General features: G+C 41.4%; 1 protein-coding gene across 1 annotated transcript; it reads right to left on the reverse strand.

Moving 5' to 3' along the window:
- Window positions 1–1399: 1399 nt before the first annotated feature.
- Window positions 1400–17646, reverse strand: LOC117460033 (monocarboxylate transporter 12-B-like). The gene is made up of 9 exons (XM_034101243.2): window positions 17504–17646; window positions 13816–14146; window positions 10729–10832; window positions 9948–10091; window positions 6290–6385; window positions 5959–6115; window positions 5048–5761; window positions 3940–4199; window positions 1400–3223 (listed from the first exon to the last, which is right to left on the reverse strand). The coding sequence occupies exons 2-9, from the start codon at window positions 13950–13952 to the stop codon at window positions 3036–3038; spliced, it is 1800 nt and encodes a 599-aa protein (XP_033957134.1). The 5' UTR covers window positions 13953–14146; window positions 17504–17646; the 3' UTR covers window positions 1400–3035.
- Between the last annotated feature and the right edge of the window lie 33 nt (window positions 17647–17679).

Genomic DNA, 17679 nt, shown 5'->3' on the forward strand with positions numbered 1-17679 from the left:
CTCTCAACAAATTATGAGATGAATACAAATATGCTGCTGTGATTTTCCTTCTTGGAGTTGATGTGGTTCATCTCCAGGATGTGGATACAGGTTGTCTTTAATGAGCAACACTACTGTCAGTCAGAGGTTTATCAAACCGTTATCTATAAAGCAACACAGAAAATGTACATGTTCAAATGTATCTCAAAATTGTACCAGTTAAGCCCCATGCCCCCAGTACCGGCAACATCTTGCAAGAAACAGCGTCTGAGGGCTTCTTAACATTTAATAAACTATGAATGTGTCATACTCACTTAACGGGAAGAAACCCAGCTTTCAGGGGGTTAGGGTTAGGGTTTACATGAATACTGTCATGGATGATCCTGCGGTCCTGTGTCCTGGATCGTGAGTCGTGGCTGTGGTCCTGGATGGATATCCTTGTGGATTCATCTTCCTATTATACACACATGCATTTCCAAACATTTGGACTACCTATGTTGCAAATGTATTATCTTTTCAATTTACACACGGCATCTATTGCACGTCTGTCCGTCCTGGGAGAGGGATCCCTCCTCTGTTGCTCTAAGTGAGGTTTCTCCCATTTTCCCCTTTAAACTGTGGGTTTTCTCCGTAAGTTTTTCCTTGTACGATGTGAGGGTCTAAGGACAGAGGGTGTCGTATTGTCATACTGATATTCTGTATACATGTATATATGTATATTGGGCTATATAAATAAACATTGATTGATTGATTGGAGGAGGGTAGGAGTCAGATTTGGGTCAATATTCTAGCGCGTAAAACAAGCTACTCACGAGCGGAAAATATCGAAAGCCATTTGCGCCATTATCCGCGCGTTTATTATTGACACAATGATAATAATAAATAATTTGTTATTATTTAAAAAAAGGAAACCTTTAAAGGTGGGGTAGGTAAGTTTGAGAAACCGGCTCGAGATACACTTTTTGTTATATTCCATGGAATGCTCTTAACATCCCGATAGCAATGAATATCTTAAGTGCTTTGAAAAAAAATCCATAAAAAAACGTCATCTGTGGAAGCCGTAGTACTATAAAAAGCACGACCAATCATTTTAGCCAGCCCGGCTAAAATAACTGGATGGCCTACCTGCCTGTCAGCCTTCCATCTGTGCACAGACTCTCGTGCCCTCATTGGTCATGTGCGCGTTCCTGTGTGTTGGAGGAGGGGCTCTGTAAGGAAGTGGCAGATTTCTTCCGGCTGTGCATTTTCAAATTCTAGCGCACTAGAGCTGGTTTCGCCAAAATTACCTACCCCACCTTGAAGGGTTTCCTTTTTTTTTTTAAATAATAACAAATGATTTATTATTATCATTGTGTCAATCCAACAATTAAAACATGAAAAATATGTAACAACAATGTAGTCATTTCTGGAGCAAGGGTTGGTAAGTTTAATTATTGCACAAAAGCCATCCCAGCAAGTCCCTGCAATATATATCTATATATTGACAATAAAATCATTATGAATTGGGTGTATAATGCCATAATTAAAAATTAAAGTAAGGTCAAACTGCTGAAATGTGCAGTATTTCTTGATTAATTGTAAGTCTGCATGTTTTGGTTTGGTGTGAAGGAACATTTGTGTCACATATGTTTCCATGATACATGCATATTAATCAAATCCTTTCTGATATGAAACAAACATTGAAAACTGACAGCCAGCAACCAAGCCCGCCTTAACCTGCCATCAGGCCCTGGGGCTGATAGGTTTTGTAGGCCCCCTATTTAAACAACAAATCAAAGTCATTTATAGCCTCGGCAGGCTCTGTGATCGCACTTCTCCACTCTGCTCCACGCGCGCCTGGTCCTCTCCTCCAGATGAGTGACGTATCGGGCCTCCCTCATGTATTTGTCCGGTTGCCGTTGGCTCCCCTCCACGTAGCAAGTCCTCATCTCCAACAGATAATGTCCCTCCTGTCTGTTTTTCCTCTCCCGCTACTCCATCGCTATCAGAACCAGACGGCATACTTGGCTCCGAGGCCGGCACCGCTGCCGCTCGGTATAGAACTCATCTGTCCTTCCTCCTCATCCTGGCCTACAGGTTTAAAATAACCTGTAAGATTCGGCATGTTTTGTAATAGCTGCTTGTCTCGAAACTCCTTTTCCCTCAACTATTTCCTTTTCCGAGCGCCACTCTCAAACTTTTTCTTCTCCGACATTTTCTCCTAAACAACCTTCATCTGTCACTCAATCACTCGCAATTTGAATAAGTCACATGTGAAACATATTCTCATTCTGATTGGCTGTTAAGTGGTGCCCACTGACTGTTTCGGAGTCATCATGTTTGAGAAAAATCTCTGGAATCCATCGATCTGATTGATTAGCGGAGCAAATGATCAAAATAATATGGAGGGAAGATATTTTTGTTTGGATTACTGGTCTGGGGAAAGCGAGTGTGTGTGTGTGTGTGTGTGTGTGTGTTTGTGTATTTTTGCATTTGTGTGTATTGTGTTTGTTTCTCGGGGAAAACACTCACGAGAAACACTGGCTGTTGTTTTGCCTGCTGTGACGTCAAGTCACTCCGTTCTCTGCTTGTAATTATGCCGTTACAAGCTTCAAAGTTGTATTTATCATCTGAATTTGCCGAAACAAGTTTAATATTCTGAAAGCGAATGCTTTGTTTATTTGAAACCAGATGAAAACAAACTGTAACGGACCCTGCCGTGTTATCTATGATTACTATACAGCTAACATTCACAATTTCAGCGGAGGGAGGGGAACAGCAGAGTGGCGAGGGAGAGCTGTCTTCTTCCATTTACAAGCTTAAAAAATGTATTTATCGTGGGATTTTGGAAATAAAAATTTCATATTCTGAAAGCCAACACTTTGTTTATTTAAAACAAAATTAAAACATCCGAAATTTAAAAAAAGAATGGAATTTTTTATTTTATTTTTTATTATTGGCTCATGATAGGCCCCCAATCTCCGTAGGCCCCTGGGCTTTGAGTCCTTGTGCTCTTATGATGCATATCAAAATAGGACCTTAATATTCCTCTGAGCAGATGGAGGAGCAGCATCTTGTCATACGATTCCCTGCTGAGCTGCAGCAGTATTGTGATTGTGATTTAAGCATGGAGCAGAGCTAAACTTGGACCTCTGGAAATGTGTGACTAACAAAGCAACTGTTAGGACGACAGAGCTGAACATGAAAGAAGCCCCGCTGAGAAAGAAGGTCGCTGTGTAGTTTCCTGTCTTGTCTACTAACCAACCTGCAGACACAGAAACAGGAAACATGTTATACCTCAGGGGGAAAACAATCTGCAAGACTAATTATATAATTATATAATTCCTAAAATATCCCAGACTTGTTTTCCTTAAAAACTTTACAGAAATACTTTTGAAATGAGGGATGTAGTTACTTGTGAAATGGGAAAATGATCACGATTACTGTTTTATCACACACAAACAAGTGGACAGTAGTGGTTTTTGTTATCATGAACCAGTAGATTGATAACATAAAATGTTAATGTTATAATAACTGGCAACATATTTATCCCTTCCAAACAGGGCAAGATGAGAGCTAAAGCTATCATGTCCTCTGAAATTAAATTGAAGCAAGCAAATCCTATTAACCCTGGTCTACTTGTTTATCATGTATATGCGAAGATGTCAAAATCAATATGCCAGTGATACCCACAAGAGATTAAAACGGTGTGTGTGTGGGGGGGGCTAATGGCTAATGGTTACACAAGCCACAACTTCATTATGACATCATAAAGTGGCCAAAATCTGATCAGCTCATTTTCAGACAGGGTTTTATATAAATGGATCAGGACAAAAAGAGAGAATCTTTTTTCCTGAAACTTTCACAATCTCTTTACACAGAGGGGACACATGTTTATGTATAACAGACATGAAAAAGTGGATTTTGCAAAATAGGTGACCTTTAAATTACAGTAGTTGAAATAAAATGAAGAACTCTTACCTCCTATTGGTGGGCTAATCAGGTAGGGGATGGCGTGCAGGAAGTAGACCACACCCAGAGCGGAGGGCAGGTCGGTGGAGCCCACGATATCAGAGGTCACCACTGGGATGAGCGCCACATATGCCCCGTCAAAGTAGCCGTAGAGTACGGAAAAGGGGACCAGGAGGGAGAAGGAGTGCAGGAGGTGGATGAACATACAGCAGAGCCCCTCCATGCCGATCGCCAGCATGTAGCTCAGCATGCGATACTTCTTCAGACACCTAGAGGGACAGAAACACATCAGTATTTGGTTTTGATTCAACATCTGTCACTTCTTTCACACACAATAAAAAAACCTAGATTATGGCAAGATGACGAAAATGAAATATCACAAAAAGTATGATCAAATGCCATGATATCGAAATCGCTGCGATATTTTAGGGGTAGATATTGGTGCTTTGACAACATATTCACACTATAAAAGTTGAGTTATGTGGATATCAAAGTCAAAGTCAACTTTATTGTCAATCTGTCAGTTTGTGTGTACAGACAGAGAGATAGAAAAATACCGTTTCCCACAATTCCGAATATACCGTACTTTTCGGACTATAAGCCGCGACTTTTTCCCCCATTTTTTTTGTAGAGCTAACGGCCACTAGGGAACCTCCTAAATCTATGGATTTTACAGGTAAAATTAACCACCTTTAACCCTATGGGCTCTATGACCGGTCCGCGCCCGCCACCTCTAAGGGGCGGGCTCCAGCAGGAAAAGCTGGAGGCCGGAAAAGAGTGAGACAGGTAGCGCGCCAAAGTAAAAGTGGAACCGAGAGACAGAACGAGAGCAAGACAGACGGACAATTTAGCTGCTGCGGCTTATATGCAGGTGCGCTTTATAGTCCGAAAAGTACGGTAGAAATACAAATATGTATAATATACATATAGTATGTAGGATATAGTTATACGTTTGAAAAGGGAAATAAAAGGGCAGCTAGGTCAGTCTGTTTGATTCAGAAAATGATGTCACTTTACTGTAATGCAGCCGGTAAAACCAGGGAAGACACTAATGCAATATATAACCGTAACCAAAACAGTATCTAGTCTGATATCACAATATAGAGACGCTACTTACTTCCTATCTGTGATCCATCCAAAGGTGATGTTACCCACAATGCCACAGACTCCAAATATGGACATGAGATAGGCAGCGTGCCGGTGCTCCAGCCCAACGCTGAGGGCGTAAGGCACCAGGTAAACTAAGGGAGCGCTGCAGCCATACGCCATGAACAGGAGGGACACAGACAGCATCAGGAAGTCTGGCATCAGGAGGAATCTGAACTCTTCCATCGACCCGAGACTAAGAAAGGGGCGTCTGGACCAAGGTTTTGTGCTCTCTAAAGGCTCTGTGTGTAAGTGACAGACATTCGCTGTTTTGGCTTCAGTGAGTCCTGATTCTTCCTTCTTAGTATCCATGTCAGCTGTTTTGTTGATCAAGTTCATGCTTTCCACTAATTTCAAGTCCTTATTTGTGCTATCTTTTGTTGCTTTAGGATCTGAGAGTTTGCTGTCCCCTAGCATATTCTCAGTTAGCTTGTTGCTCAATAAAATACATTCAGCTATCCTCAGTTGTTTTAAATTTGGATCAGGCAGGCCTGACCTTGATATGTTCCCCTGAGCTAGTTTGAGGTTTTCAAGGCGAACGTTTTTGAGCGCTCCATTGGCTATGAGGAGCCTCTGAGTATCCATTAAGCTGCTTATTTCCAGCTGCTTTGGCTCCACTTGGTTGCAGTCAGCAGGGGCTTGTTCAGCGTCTTTGGAAACCAGCGCCATATTGTTCTCCCATATCCTTCAAGTGGAGTAGATCAGAAAAGCAAAAAATACATTGAAATGGACCAAGACGTATAATTGAACATACTTAAATTCTCAAAGTTTAAGAGTTTGGTAGCTATCAATACCACTCTCGTGTCTGTGCATTAACTATTAAACAAGGGTTGACCTATGTTGTCCATGCAGAAGTGACAAAAACTGCAGCTGAGGACTTACCGCTTAATTGTTTTTGGTTCCAGCGGCCTCATCAGAGCTCCACAGACACACAGGTTGGAAACAAATCCTCCCAGGATGAGCAGAGCTCCTCTCCAGGAGTAATACTCTATGAGCAGCTGGACTAAAGGAGCCAGGATGAAGGTGCCAATGCTGCTCCCTGAAGATGAGGGAAAATGGATTTGATGAGATGACACGAGGCAAAGATGGTAACAGAACGTAGAGACAGATGGGAGAAAATCAAAGAAAAAAATCAAAGAAGAAGAGAGGAGATGGAAAAGTAAGGTGTAAATGACAAGAGAACAAGACATAAGGTAAGTAAAGATTTCACTACCAGACAAGGCGATGCCATAGGCCAGGGCTTTTCTCTCATTGAAGTAACTCCCAACCATGGCTATAGCTGGGGTGTAGCAAAGAGCAAAGCCAAGACCTGTGGAGAATGGATATGATACAAAATCTGATCACAGGTTGTTTGGATGTCAAAGAATATGACTCCTTCAAACACCCTGCAATGCACGTACTACATGCATTCAACTACATTCTCTTTACAGACCAGGGTATATGCAGGAATCCTGAAGTCAAATGTAATACCTTTTATAAGACCCTTTCCATACATTTTAAGACCTCATCGCCACTTCTGGTACAGGTACTTTTTCATTTACAAAGCCATGTTGGATAAACTACCATCTTATATCTGCTCCCTGATCTCTCTGCAAATTGAAAGTACTTGAGATCGCATGCTGTGGTTTTATTAAATGTGCCAAGTGCTAGGACTGTCTTAGGGAAGAAAGCTTTTAGATGTGCAGCTCCACTAACTTGGAACAGTCTGCAAAAAGAATGGGAAATTACCAAGCTAGTACCACTACATGTTTTTAAAGCTCGGTTGGATGCTACAAAATCAGTTGCTGTTGGTACCTGTACATGTGGTTAAATATGTAAATTGTAATCCCTGTACATTTTGCTGTGTGATGTCCTTTTGTTGTTCTGTTGTTTTGTTTATGTCTTCTTGTGGAACCTACTGCTGCAGGTCTCCCTTGAAAAAGAGATCATTGATCTCAATGGGATTTTACCTGGATAAATAAAGGTTTTGAATTGAATTGACTTCGAGTTTTAACCGGTTACATTGGCGACACACTTTACCTCACATTTACTATATACAGTATTGATTGTCCTTCCTCCTTATCTTCCAACCATTTGGACGCAAACTTGCATTTCCCCATAACGATGTTGTTTAACAACCGGCGTAAACGGACCTTCGCGCGCTATCTGACCCACTGACCCCTGCATCCGTCACTGGGTCCACAGCTTCCTCTGGAACAGACAACAACGGGTCAAAATAAATAACTCCACATCTCTCCCTCTGCACCTCAGTATAGGAGCTCCACAAGGCTGTGTCCTATCCCCCTGGTTATTCTCACTCTACACAAACCAACTCACATCTCAGCACCCCACAGTCAACATATATAAATACGCAGATGACACAACAATAACAGGACTCATCTCAAATAATAATGAAACACAATACCTCACTCAGATACATCAAGCAGTCACCTGGGCCCAGGAGTTCAAAAACTTTTAATCTCAATCAGATCCGATCAGATTTTGAAATCCCATTTTTTGTGATCCTGGATCAGACAAATCGGACACATTTTGTCCCTGGAGTTCAAAGCAATTCAGGATAGGATCACCCTGATCCAGATTACGACTTTTCAAGATGACTAGATCCTGAATATCAGTGCTTTAATCCTACCAATCGCCATCTAGTGGATATGAAAAATAATACAAGGAAGACAAAAGACCACATTGCAGAGACATCTATTGTCCGCAATTACTTTTGAAAGGTGATGGACTTTTTTTTTGTTGAAGATATTTTTAATTTAATCTAAATTACATTTGTGATTGACAATCTTTGTTGTGATAATTTTATGAGCATAAACATTTATGTCATCAACATTTGGTTGAAAACAAAATAGGCCACCACAAACGTGAGCAAAAAATGGAAAAATAAAATGTATTTCCCATGAAGGCTAACAATTGTGTATTATTTCAGTTAACAAACTTTGCCATCTAATTTAAATTGAAACATATTTTTAAATCAATGGTACAGTACATTTTGCTCTGGTAATCCACTGGAAATCCACCCCTCTGGTGGGATCAGGATAATCCAGTTTTTTGGGATCAAATTGATCCCAATCCTGTGTTGTCGGTTTGAACTACCCGTTTTGAAGATTTGATCCAGATTAAAGCTTGGATAGGATTTCCTAATCTGATCGGATATCAAAGTGATCCTAATCCTGTTTTTTGGTTTTGAACTCCCCAAAATCCAAATCTGATCCGATCAGATAGGGATTAAAAGTTTTGAACTCCTGGGCCCTGGTGCTCAGAAAACAACCTCCTACTTAACACAGCACAAACACAAGAAATAATCATCGACTTCAGGCGAAAGCCACAGCCCAAATCACCTCTATCGATCTCCGGCAAACTCATTTCCACCACAGAATCACTCAAATTTCTTGGCACTCACATAAGCAATAACCTCAAATGGAAGACCAACACAGACCACATCTACAAAAAAGCCAACCAAAGGCTATTCTTTCTGCGGCAGCTCAAGAAATACAGAGTGAGGAAATCCAGTAATCCAGTTCTACACAGCCATCATCCAAAACATCCTCACATCATCCATCACAGTCTGGTACAGCAGTTCAGACCACCTCTCCCGGAATAAACTTCAACGTATCATCAATAAAGCATAACAAAAAAATCACCTGCAGTCCCCTTCCATCACTCGAATCACTTCACCACCAACGAACTGTCACCAGGGCAAAGAAAATAATTTCTGACCCCTCCCACCCAGGTCACCATGTCTTCCAACTTCTGCCCTCAGGGAGGCGCTACAGGTCACTGTCCGCCAAAACCGCCCGCTTCAAAAACAGCTTTTTAAATGGACTCTACATAACCCCAATGAACAATAACAACCCACCACACCTTGAACTTTATGATATATCTTTGCCCTGTGCTGTGTGTTGTACTTTTTATTGTATGTTTATTGTATGTTGAATGGTTTGGAACAAGCTGTAATACTCTGCACTGAACACGAATTCCACCAGCCTGGCTGTGTGGTCATTAAAGATTCTAATCTAATCAAGCAGTGAGCGCGCAATGTCCTGTTCAGATGACGTCAAATCCAACGGGATGCCATAAATAAACTACACAGAATCACACTACACACCTACGCAATGATTACATTCAGGCACACTGTAGAATACAACCTCTTTGGACCATTTATATACTTATTGAAAACAAGCTACAAAATGTAATACCTTGGAAAATGCCTTTTTAATAGCCTTAATTTTCGCTAAATTGATTTATCAACTTTTAATACTTTTTAAGACCCCACGGACCCCCTGACAGACAAAAAGTGCACTAAACTTAACAGGAACATGTAACATCATTAGATACTCATAAAAACATTGCCCCTTAAAAAACAACTACGGTTTGTTGAGTAAAACTTTGAAAAGCAATGAGACATTACTATATGATTGCATGGGATGTTTTTGGAGAATGAAAAAACAAATACTTTCAAAGGGACAGATTCATGTTAAAGTAGAGCCTTCATTTCCATGGGGAAGGTTTTGACGAGAAATATGCACAAGAATACATTGAATTCTCTGACAATATGATGATTTGACAAAGATATTAGTCACTAATATAGTTCAGACCTTTACATGTAGGAAACAGTATTTCGATATCTCTGTCTGTACACACAAACTGGAAGATTGACAATAAAGTTGACTTTGACTACATGCCTTTTACTTGGAAGTTGACCTCACTGATGATTAGTTCAGACATGCATCTGTTCATGTTTTAAGAATACAGCACCAATATGCTGCATGTTTCTCATTTGCCAAGTCTCTCCCTGTGTTCTTTGAAATATATTTGTATAAAACATCATAGGGTGCCCACGTATAAAGGGGTGTAAGGTGTCTGTGTACCTGTGAGGATGCCCAGGGAGGCGTACAGATATTCCAGACTGGAAGCGAAGGAGCTGAGGATGAGACCAGCAGATGACAGCAGACCTCCTAGCATCACTGTGGCTCTGCAGGAGAGACGGTTCCCAAGGAAACCACCCAGAGGAGCTGGAAACACCAAGGGATTATTTCACTGACTGATGGCTCAGCACTGGCCTTTTATATTCACTACAATTCACATATATGAGGGTTATAAAATCTGTGAACTTTAGATCCATCTCTTTGCACACATATTTTATTGCACTGTAGTCTTAAAAGTACCCATACCCCATTTTTTTTATCCCAATGTCATTATCATTTGTCTGCCTTTTTATTGATCAGTTTCTGTATCCTGGTCATGAAATAATATTTAAATTCAAGAAGTTGAAACTATAAAGACAAGAGAACTTGAATTTTTACGTATTTATGATCTTCACTGTCTCGGAGAGTGCATTTATTAGATGTTGGGTCTTTAACAAAAATGTTTTCCCATCACATTCCATTTTGTAATTTGCATCTGGATCTGCATCGAAATACAATTAGTGAATGAAAAATAGGAAAAAGTGATTTTTTTTCAATATGTAAGGGCTGGAGTACACGAAAATACCAAAAAAATGCTCACAGATTTAAGAAAACATTGAGTGCCCTCCTTAACAAAACAGTCAAATGGGATTCCCAACAAAAAAAAGTAATTTTTGAATTGCCAAATCTGGTTTAACTTCAGTGTTAATCTGCATTCAGATACTGCAGTGTGTTGAAGTCTCACCACAGAGCATGGTGGTAGAGTCGATCAGACTGTGGATCCAGGCCGTGGTGGAATAATCCTTCCCAAAGTGCAGCTGGAACTCCACGAAGAACATGGAAACACATCTGGATACAGAGAAAACATGGATTTAGTGCATTTATTCCATAATTGTCTGCAAAAATGGCATGTAGGTAAATGTCTCTATGGCTTTGTTTGTTTGGGACAAACAGAGGAAGAGTTTAAGGCTGGAGCCACAGAGACCATAACGAAAACTAACCGAATTCGATATCAAAAAAGTCTTCCGTCCACACGGTATCGGCTCAATAAACGTGTGCCTGTCCACACGAGACCGGGCGGCGAGGTGGTGGGTTAGATGCGCGTTCATAATGCCGAGTGCCATGGCCTCGCTCTTGGCCATAACAAAAAGCGTGGGAAGGACAAGAATATGTATATGAAAATGTATTTATTTGGCAAAACTCAATGTGGCCAAAAAACAAACAAAAGGGCAAGGCAAAAAAGAATAAGCGACGCTGCTCTTCGAGGTCCGGTCCTCTGGGGGGAGAGAGCTCGAGGCTCTGGCCTCTTAATCCTCTGGTGCCAGCCGTCAGGTGTCCTCAATCAGTGAATCAGGTGTCCTCAATCAGTGCGGGCACAAGCAGAGGAGGAACATTAAAGGGCCATACACACCACAGGAGACCTCAAAGCAGGGGTCGTCACACCGAGGAAAATAACTCTCAGAATAACGTCATTAGCACATTTTACAACTTGAGGACCGAATGTTTTTAATAAGGGCTATACAAATGTTCATACTGGGTAGTTTATTTAGTTCAAAAAAATTATCCAACGATTTACAGACGTCTCTTTCCCAATTTTTTTCAGAGTCCAGCGCACTTCCTGGGGGCTTGGTTTCGGCGGCCTCTGTTTATCTTTTTATCCCTCCCCGAGGCGAGCGTGTGCTCCTGCTGTAAAAGGCAGGTGCACCACACCCACTGCCACTAACTCTGAGCCTGGCTCCCGAGCAGGACGTTCACCCGGTAGTCCACCAGCAGATGAAAAACACCCATCTCTCCGCCTCTTCCAAGGGACGAGGGAACCGTGCGGGGGGAGGGTCTGCTGGAGGCTCCTGGGTGCTCCGTCCTGCGAGATACCGGGACCTTTCTCGAAACACTGTTGTTGGCGAGGTGGGGAGAGGCTGGGCCTATGGCGTCATCGTTATCAGGAATTGATCGTATAGGGCGTAATCACGGAGTCGTTTGGCCCCCAAGAGCGTTGCGTCCACAAATCTACCCACCTTGGGACCCGTTATCGTTATCTGCATTTCCCTGTCTGCCTCGTGTGGACGAACCGTCTAGACTCTATAAGATAGAGAACTGGAGCGGATACGACGCGTTTCGTCTCCGTGTGGCTCCAGCCTATTACAGCCGGTCCACACGGCGGTGTGCGTTGAAGCTTCAATGCTTCTGCCCATTCACTTTGAATGGGGTGACGTCACACTTTGCCTAACTGCATTGTGGGAGCGTCGCTTCGCTTGGCTCACGTTTCTCGCTTCGAAAGTTGAGCAATGTTCAACTTTTGAAGCTGCGACGGAAGCGTCAGCCAATCAAATCATATGCCAGTACAAGCTCTAGCCAATCAAACCGCGTGCTTGTGTGTCCGGGGCGGGATATTCATGTGATTGGTTGTTGGTCGAGTGTCAGACACGCCCGCTGGCAAGCTTCAACACACGCCGCCGTGTGGACGCTGCGTAACGGCCCGTCCACACAGCGGCGTACGTTGAAAGCTTCACCATTCACTTTGAATGGGGTGACGTCACTTTTTGCCGAACTACATTGTGGGAAGCAACGCAGAGCTTTTCTGGCTTGGCTCGCGGCAAAAGTTGAGCAATGTTTAACTTTTGAAGCCTCGGCAGAAGCGTCAGCCAATCGAATCATATGCCAGTACAAGTTCTAGCCAATCAAACCGGCAAGCTTCAACGCACAACGCTGTGTGGACGGGCCGTAAGTTAGGGTGAGGTGATACCAACTGGGGACACTTTTTTTCTAAAGGGGAAAGACTTTGACAACTAACGATCTAAGTCATATCGTGTTTATCACTTTATTGCTTTTATTTTCTTTCCATAATCGAAAGGTCCTGTCCTCCCATTTATTGTTTATGACATTTTATTGTCTATATTGTAACTTCAGGGTGAACTCTCAGTTCTCATGGCATCTGACTGGATCAGATTAGACATTAGTGAAGTTGAAACGAAAAGTTACTGATCACCTCCCTCAGTTCATACTCGTTGTAAAAAGGTCGACCACCATCTTTTTACTTGTTATTTCTTACTCAGCACATGCAAACCAACATGAGCAATTCAGCCGTCCTGTAGTACATATTAGCTTTAATCTTAACGTATTAAAATGCAAATAGCAGTGGAAATCTAAACCAGCCAACAGCTCAGGGGTGCATGAAAGGGGCTTGCTGTGCCAAATTAAGATGGAAACATCTCAGCAGGATTAGTGGAAAAAAAGAAAAATATTGCTGCTGAAGCGGGTAAGTGGCTTACACAATGTGAGCTGAGTGGTAATGAAGTGTTGCCAAGTAATAACAGAGGAGGTGATGACCAAAGCTAATAACCCAAAGCCTATATGGAAGAACCAGTGTGCCACACAACACATCCAGAAGCTACAAATCCTTCTCAAAAGATCTCTTAAATCTTCCAGATCCATAAAACAAAGCATCATCGTGAACAAACCCCCTAAGTGATTATTTGAATATTGATTAATCATCCTGTGTTACATTACATTTGTAGAATATTTAAAGCTTTAAGGCATAATATTTCAAGTCTCATTGATTCAGTTCAACTCCCCAAACACATGCTTTTTGGCTCGTGCAGGAATGTTTTAATTAGTAAGGCTCCATCGAAAATGCAAGTCATGCAAATACTTTTTTTTCAAAAACTTGTGGTGGTGTTCCTTAAAGAAAACACAAAAACACCCAATTATGCTTACTACTTCAGTGAGATTTTTGTTTCGGATATTTATAGCCCAGCTCGGAATTCATAACTTGATGCTTGATGAGTTTACCAATATGACAGGCTGGTCCTCACACACACACACACACACACACCTGGTTACAGCCCGAATGCAGATGGTGGCGAGAAAACAGCCAGCGACGATCATCCAGCCCCAGCCGCCCTCCGGTGGGGTCGTGACCCCCGACACCCTCCTGCCTCCCTCGAGCTTCTTCTCCTTGGTGAGTGCCATTGCTTCAGCCAATGAGAAGGCCGGCTCACATCAGTGTCTGCTCTCTCTGTTACAAGGGAAGCTGGAGGTCACAAGTCCTCTTTTGTCCTTCTGGCACTAAATGTGCAGCGTATTTCCATTGGCTGTCAAACCGCAGTTACTTTTTTAAAGCTCTTCCGATGTTTCTGTTTGCTCCTCCTCTTCTTCCTCTGTCCCTGAGGAAACACAAAGAGCATAACAGGCAGAAACCATGAATATCAGCTTCATAACAGAGTTTAAATCCATTTAAATTATAATTAATTGACTTTAAATATTAGTGTCCGCTGTGTACATTTTTTTTTTTTTAAAGTTTAAAGCTTTGATGCCATTAAATATTGCATCTGTATATCTAAAAACACGTTTGCAGAAATCTTAATTCCAATTTTTGTATATATTTTCTTTCAAATGGCTTGGCAGCTACACACAAAACTCATCATTAAGATGTATGTCAACATACTTGTTTTAAATTCCTAAATGACATCGTAACATTGTACACTCTCTTGGACATTAACAGAAAGTGTTTATATCTTACACTCTTTGGATGAAGCACCTCATGTTTGAGATTTTTCTGTGAGCAGAAGATCATATTTTGTTTCCAGCTCAAAACACTGATCTATGTCAGAACTTCAGAAGTCCAGTACTGACGAGTTCACACTGCCACATTCACGGCCACATTTGCAACGTTTATCATTGGGAGAAAAGAGATTGCCACATACACAGAGGAGGCAGGCATGTCTTTTAAATTATATGTTTTGGTGAGTATCATAATGGTGTATAATAGCAATGAATTAAAAAAAAGTGAACAATTTGTCCAGCTTCAATAGAGAACTTTTTTTGAATGAACCTGAAAACACTTATTGACATTTCATTGTATTTACACTTGAGTTCATCTTTCTCAGTGTGGACACATTTAGCATATTCTTCTTGCTGCAAGATAAAAGTTATGCAAATGTTCTGCACGTGATGGTCTGTTGATGGAGACAGATCATCTTACAAAGTAGCAGTAAAAGCTCCATCTGTATTTCAATGACAACACATCTAGAACTGTTTTTGGTGCAATTCCTGGCATTTAAACGGGGGGGGGGGGGGGGGGGGGGTGTTGCCCCAACCAAAAACACCACAATATGTGATGTTTGTGCGACATAAAACAAATATTTTACGGATAAAAATAAGCACTTTATGGAGTTGTTTTGTGCATTTTCGTGCCACAATGTATAACCTCGAAATCTTATGGTTTACACAATTGTAAACCATAAGAATGTGGCCAAACACCAGAACAGAAGTCAGGGTCAGCCAGAGATGGAGTACTCGAGTCCTGGACTCGGACTCGAGTCGGACTTGAGTGCCGATTTTCGGGACTCGTGACTCGACTCGGACTCGCGCACTGATTGACGCGACTCGGACTTGGACTCGTGAATTCTCGCACAAGACGACTTGGACTCGGACTCGGACTCGGACTCGTGAATTCCCCCCCCCCACGATGACTCGGACTCGACTCGTACATTGACGCTCCGACTTGGACTCGGACTCGATCACATTTTCTCTGGAGTCTGATGTCCTCTATCCTGTATGGCGAGTTCACGTACTGGGCCCCGCTATTCCAGTCTAGAGATGTCTACAGACACACCCCGCATCATGCTTTCACACATTCTGCTTCCACATTGGAAAAGAGCAGCGCAAAATGCTCGTTATGTGGAAACAATATAGAAGAGAAGGCTCCGTAACACATTACTCTAAGGATCGAGTTCAGACATATAGGCTGTCTTGAGCACTATCATCAGAGTAACGTGATCTAATCAATAAATAAAGATTCAGCCGATAACGAAAGCACATACTTAACATGCAGAATGACGTCATTTTGCATGCTAAGTAGCCATGTGCTTTCTGGGGATAAATCTTTATCTGTAAACTGATTTAACCCGTAAAAGTTCCTTCAAAATAAGAGTCCCGATCTTATTACTATCAAAATAAAAGTGCAAAATGAAAACCTTACCATAGAAAAATATTGGCATACAAATATAATCACTTCTCTAAAAGGTAACTCATTTTAAATATAGTTTATTTATATATAATAATAATATTAATATTAGAAATAAGCTTTATATTTGTATAGCACCTATTACAAGAATTGTAGCCAAACTCCCTTCACAGCAGTTCAATAGACAGGATAACAGCAATGTAGAGGAGCAGCTACATTTCAAAACATATATCCACGAAGATTAATACATGAAGACTTGTGACTCGGACTTGACTTGGACTCTTCTTAAGTGACTCGGAATTGGACTCGGACTCGAACACAGGTAATGATGAGTCGGACTCGGACTCGACTTGGACACTCCTTGGGTGACTCGGACTTGGACTCGGACTCGACTACGACTCTCCCTTGGTGACTCGGACTTGGACTCGTGAATTGGTGACTTGACTACAACACTGGGGTCAGCTACAGTTTATGTAAAAACGTAGTCGTTCAGTGTGTCTGAAGTTGAATTTCAAGGGGGTTAAAGTGCTAACTATTAGATCCTGTTTTTTTGCATCTGATAAACCCACACTCTTTACATTTTAAAAGCTCTGGCCCGTCCACCAGCGTTTTTGCATTCCACCTACTCGGTTTGTATTTGGTTATTTAAAGAAACTCAATGAGTCTGGAAGAATCTGCACAATCAAGCTGTGTTGGCCTACGTTTAAGGGGGCTTTTCAGTTACAGGCTGGCACACAATTAAATAGGAAATAAAGCAATAAAAGAAACACTGGCAATCTTATTTGAAAGATAAAACATGGCGTATATCGGCCTTCATTTATGTCCGGTTGAAACTACTTTCACCTGCCGTCCAAAGGTTTGTGTGAAAATAATGTTGCTTTGTCATCTTGACAAACAACCTGTAGGCTACTGTTTGCGTATATGTGTGTGTGTGTGTGACACAAGAGAGCATGTCCCTACTGTTGCAGAGTCAATTTACTCAGAGGAATGAGAAGACTTGGTTCACACATGGTTTTCACCAGTTTGCAATATATAGGATAAAATACATTCAATCAATCAATGTTTATTTATATAGCCCAATATCATAAATGTTACATTCACAGTTTGTACAGAATATCAGTAACAAACATTACGGGTTGTCACATAAATGGTCAGGAACATTCATATGGTCAGGAACATTCATATATCTGCACATGACAACAACAAAAAAGCTGGTCATTAGATATTTAAAGTTTGTCAAATAGATATGGCTATTATGTCCAACTTTACAATTAATGACATCCAGTTGCACATTTTCTTTGAAGACTTTAACAATGTATTTTGAAGTACACAATACATTGTTAAATACAGTACTTTTTGTACTTTACAAAGTATTTGTTTTTGCAGCAGTTTTGTGCACAAAATAAACTCTTAACTTAGAAGTTACTCTTTTTACACTGCATTGCTGTAACAACAAAAAGTTAGGAAAATAAATAGACAGACTGAGAATCGACAGAGACTGCAAAACCAAGAAAACACACAAAAACAAGTATCATAAAAGTTTGTGTTGACTTACATTAGCTTCGTAGTCGGTCTCTGCTCCTCTGTGTCATGGCTCGGCAGAAACACAAACCGGTGATAAAATAAAAAAACAAAATGTACTAAAACAGCTTCCCAGCTGCACACACCCCGAGGGTGCTCTGCAGACTGCAACACAAGTGAGCCCGCAAGCTGAAGATATGGAGGTGGAGG

This window comes from Pseudochaenichthys georgianus, chromosome 15 (assembly GCF_902827115.2).
Source record: "Pseudochaenichthys georgianus chromosome 15, fPseGeo1.2, whole genome shotgun sequence".
NCBI classification, from domain to species: domain Eukaryota; kingdom Metazoa; phylum Chordata; class Actinopteri; order Perciformes; family Channichthyidae; genus Pseudochaenichthys; species Pseudochaenichthys georgianus.

Excerpts from the sequence above, each read along its gene's own strand:
- LOC117460033 (XM_034101243.2), bottom strand. The coding sequence starts at position 13,952 with ATGGCACTCACCAAGGAGAAGAAGCTCGAGGGAGGCAGGAGGGTGTCG. Across the intron at positions 10,092-10,728 it reads CTCTACCACCATGCTCTGTG|CTCCTCTGGGTGGTTTCCTT; the intron begins GTGAGACTTCAA and ends TGGTGTTTCCAG. Across the intron at positions 3,224-3,939 it reads GATTAGCCCACCAATAGGAG|GTTGGTTAGTAGACAAGACA; the intron begins GTAAGAGTTCTT and ends CTGTGTCTGCAG.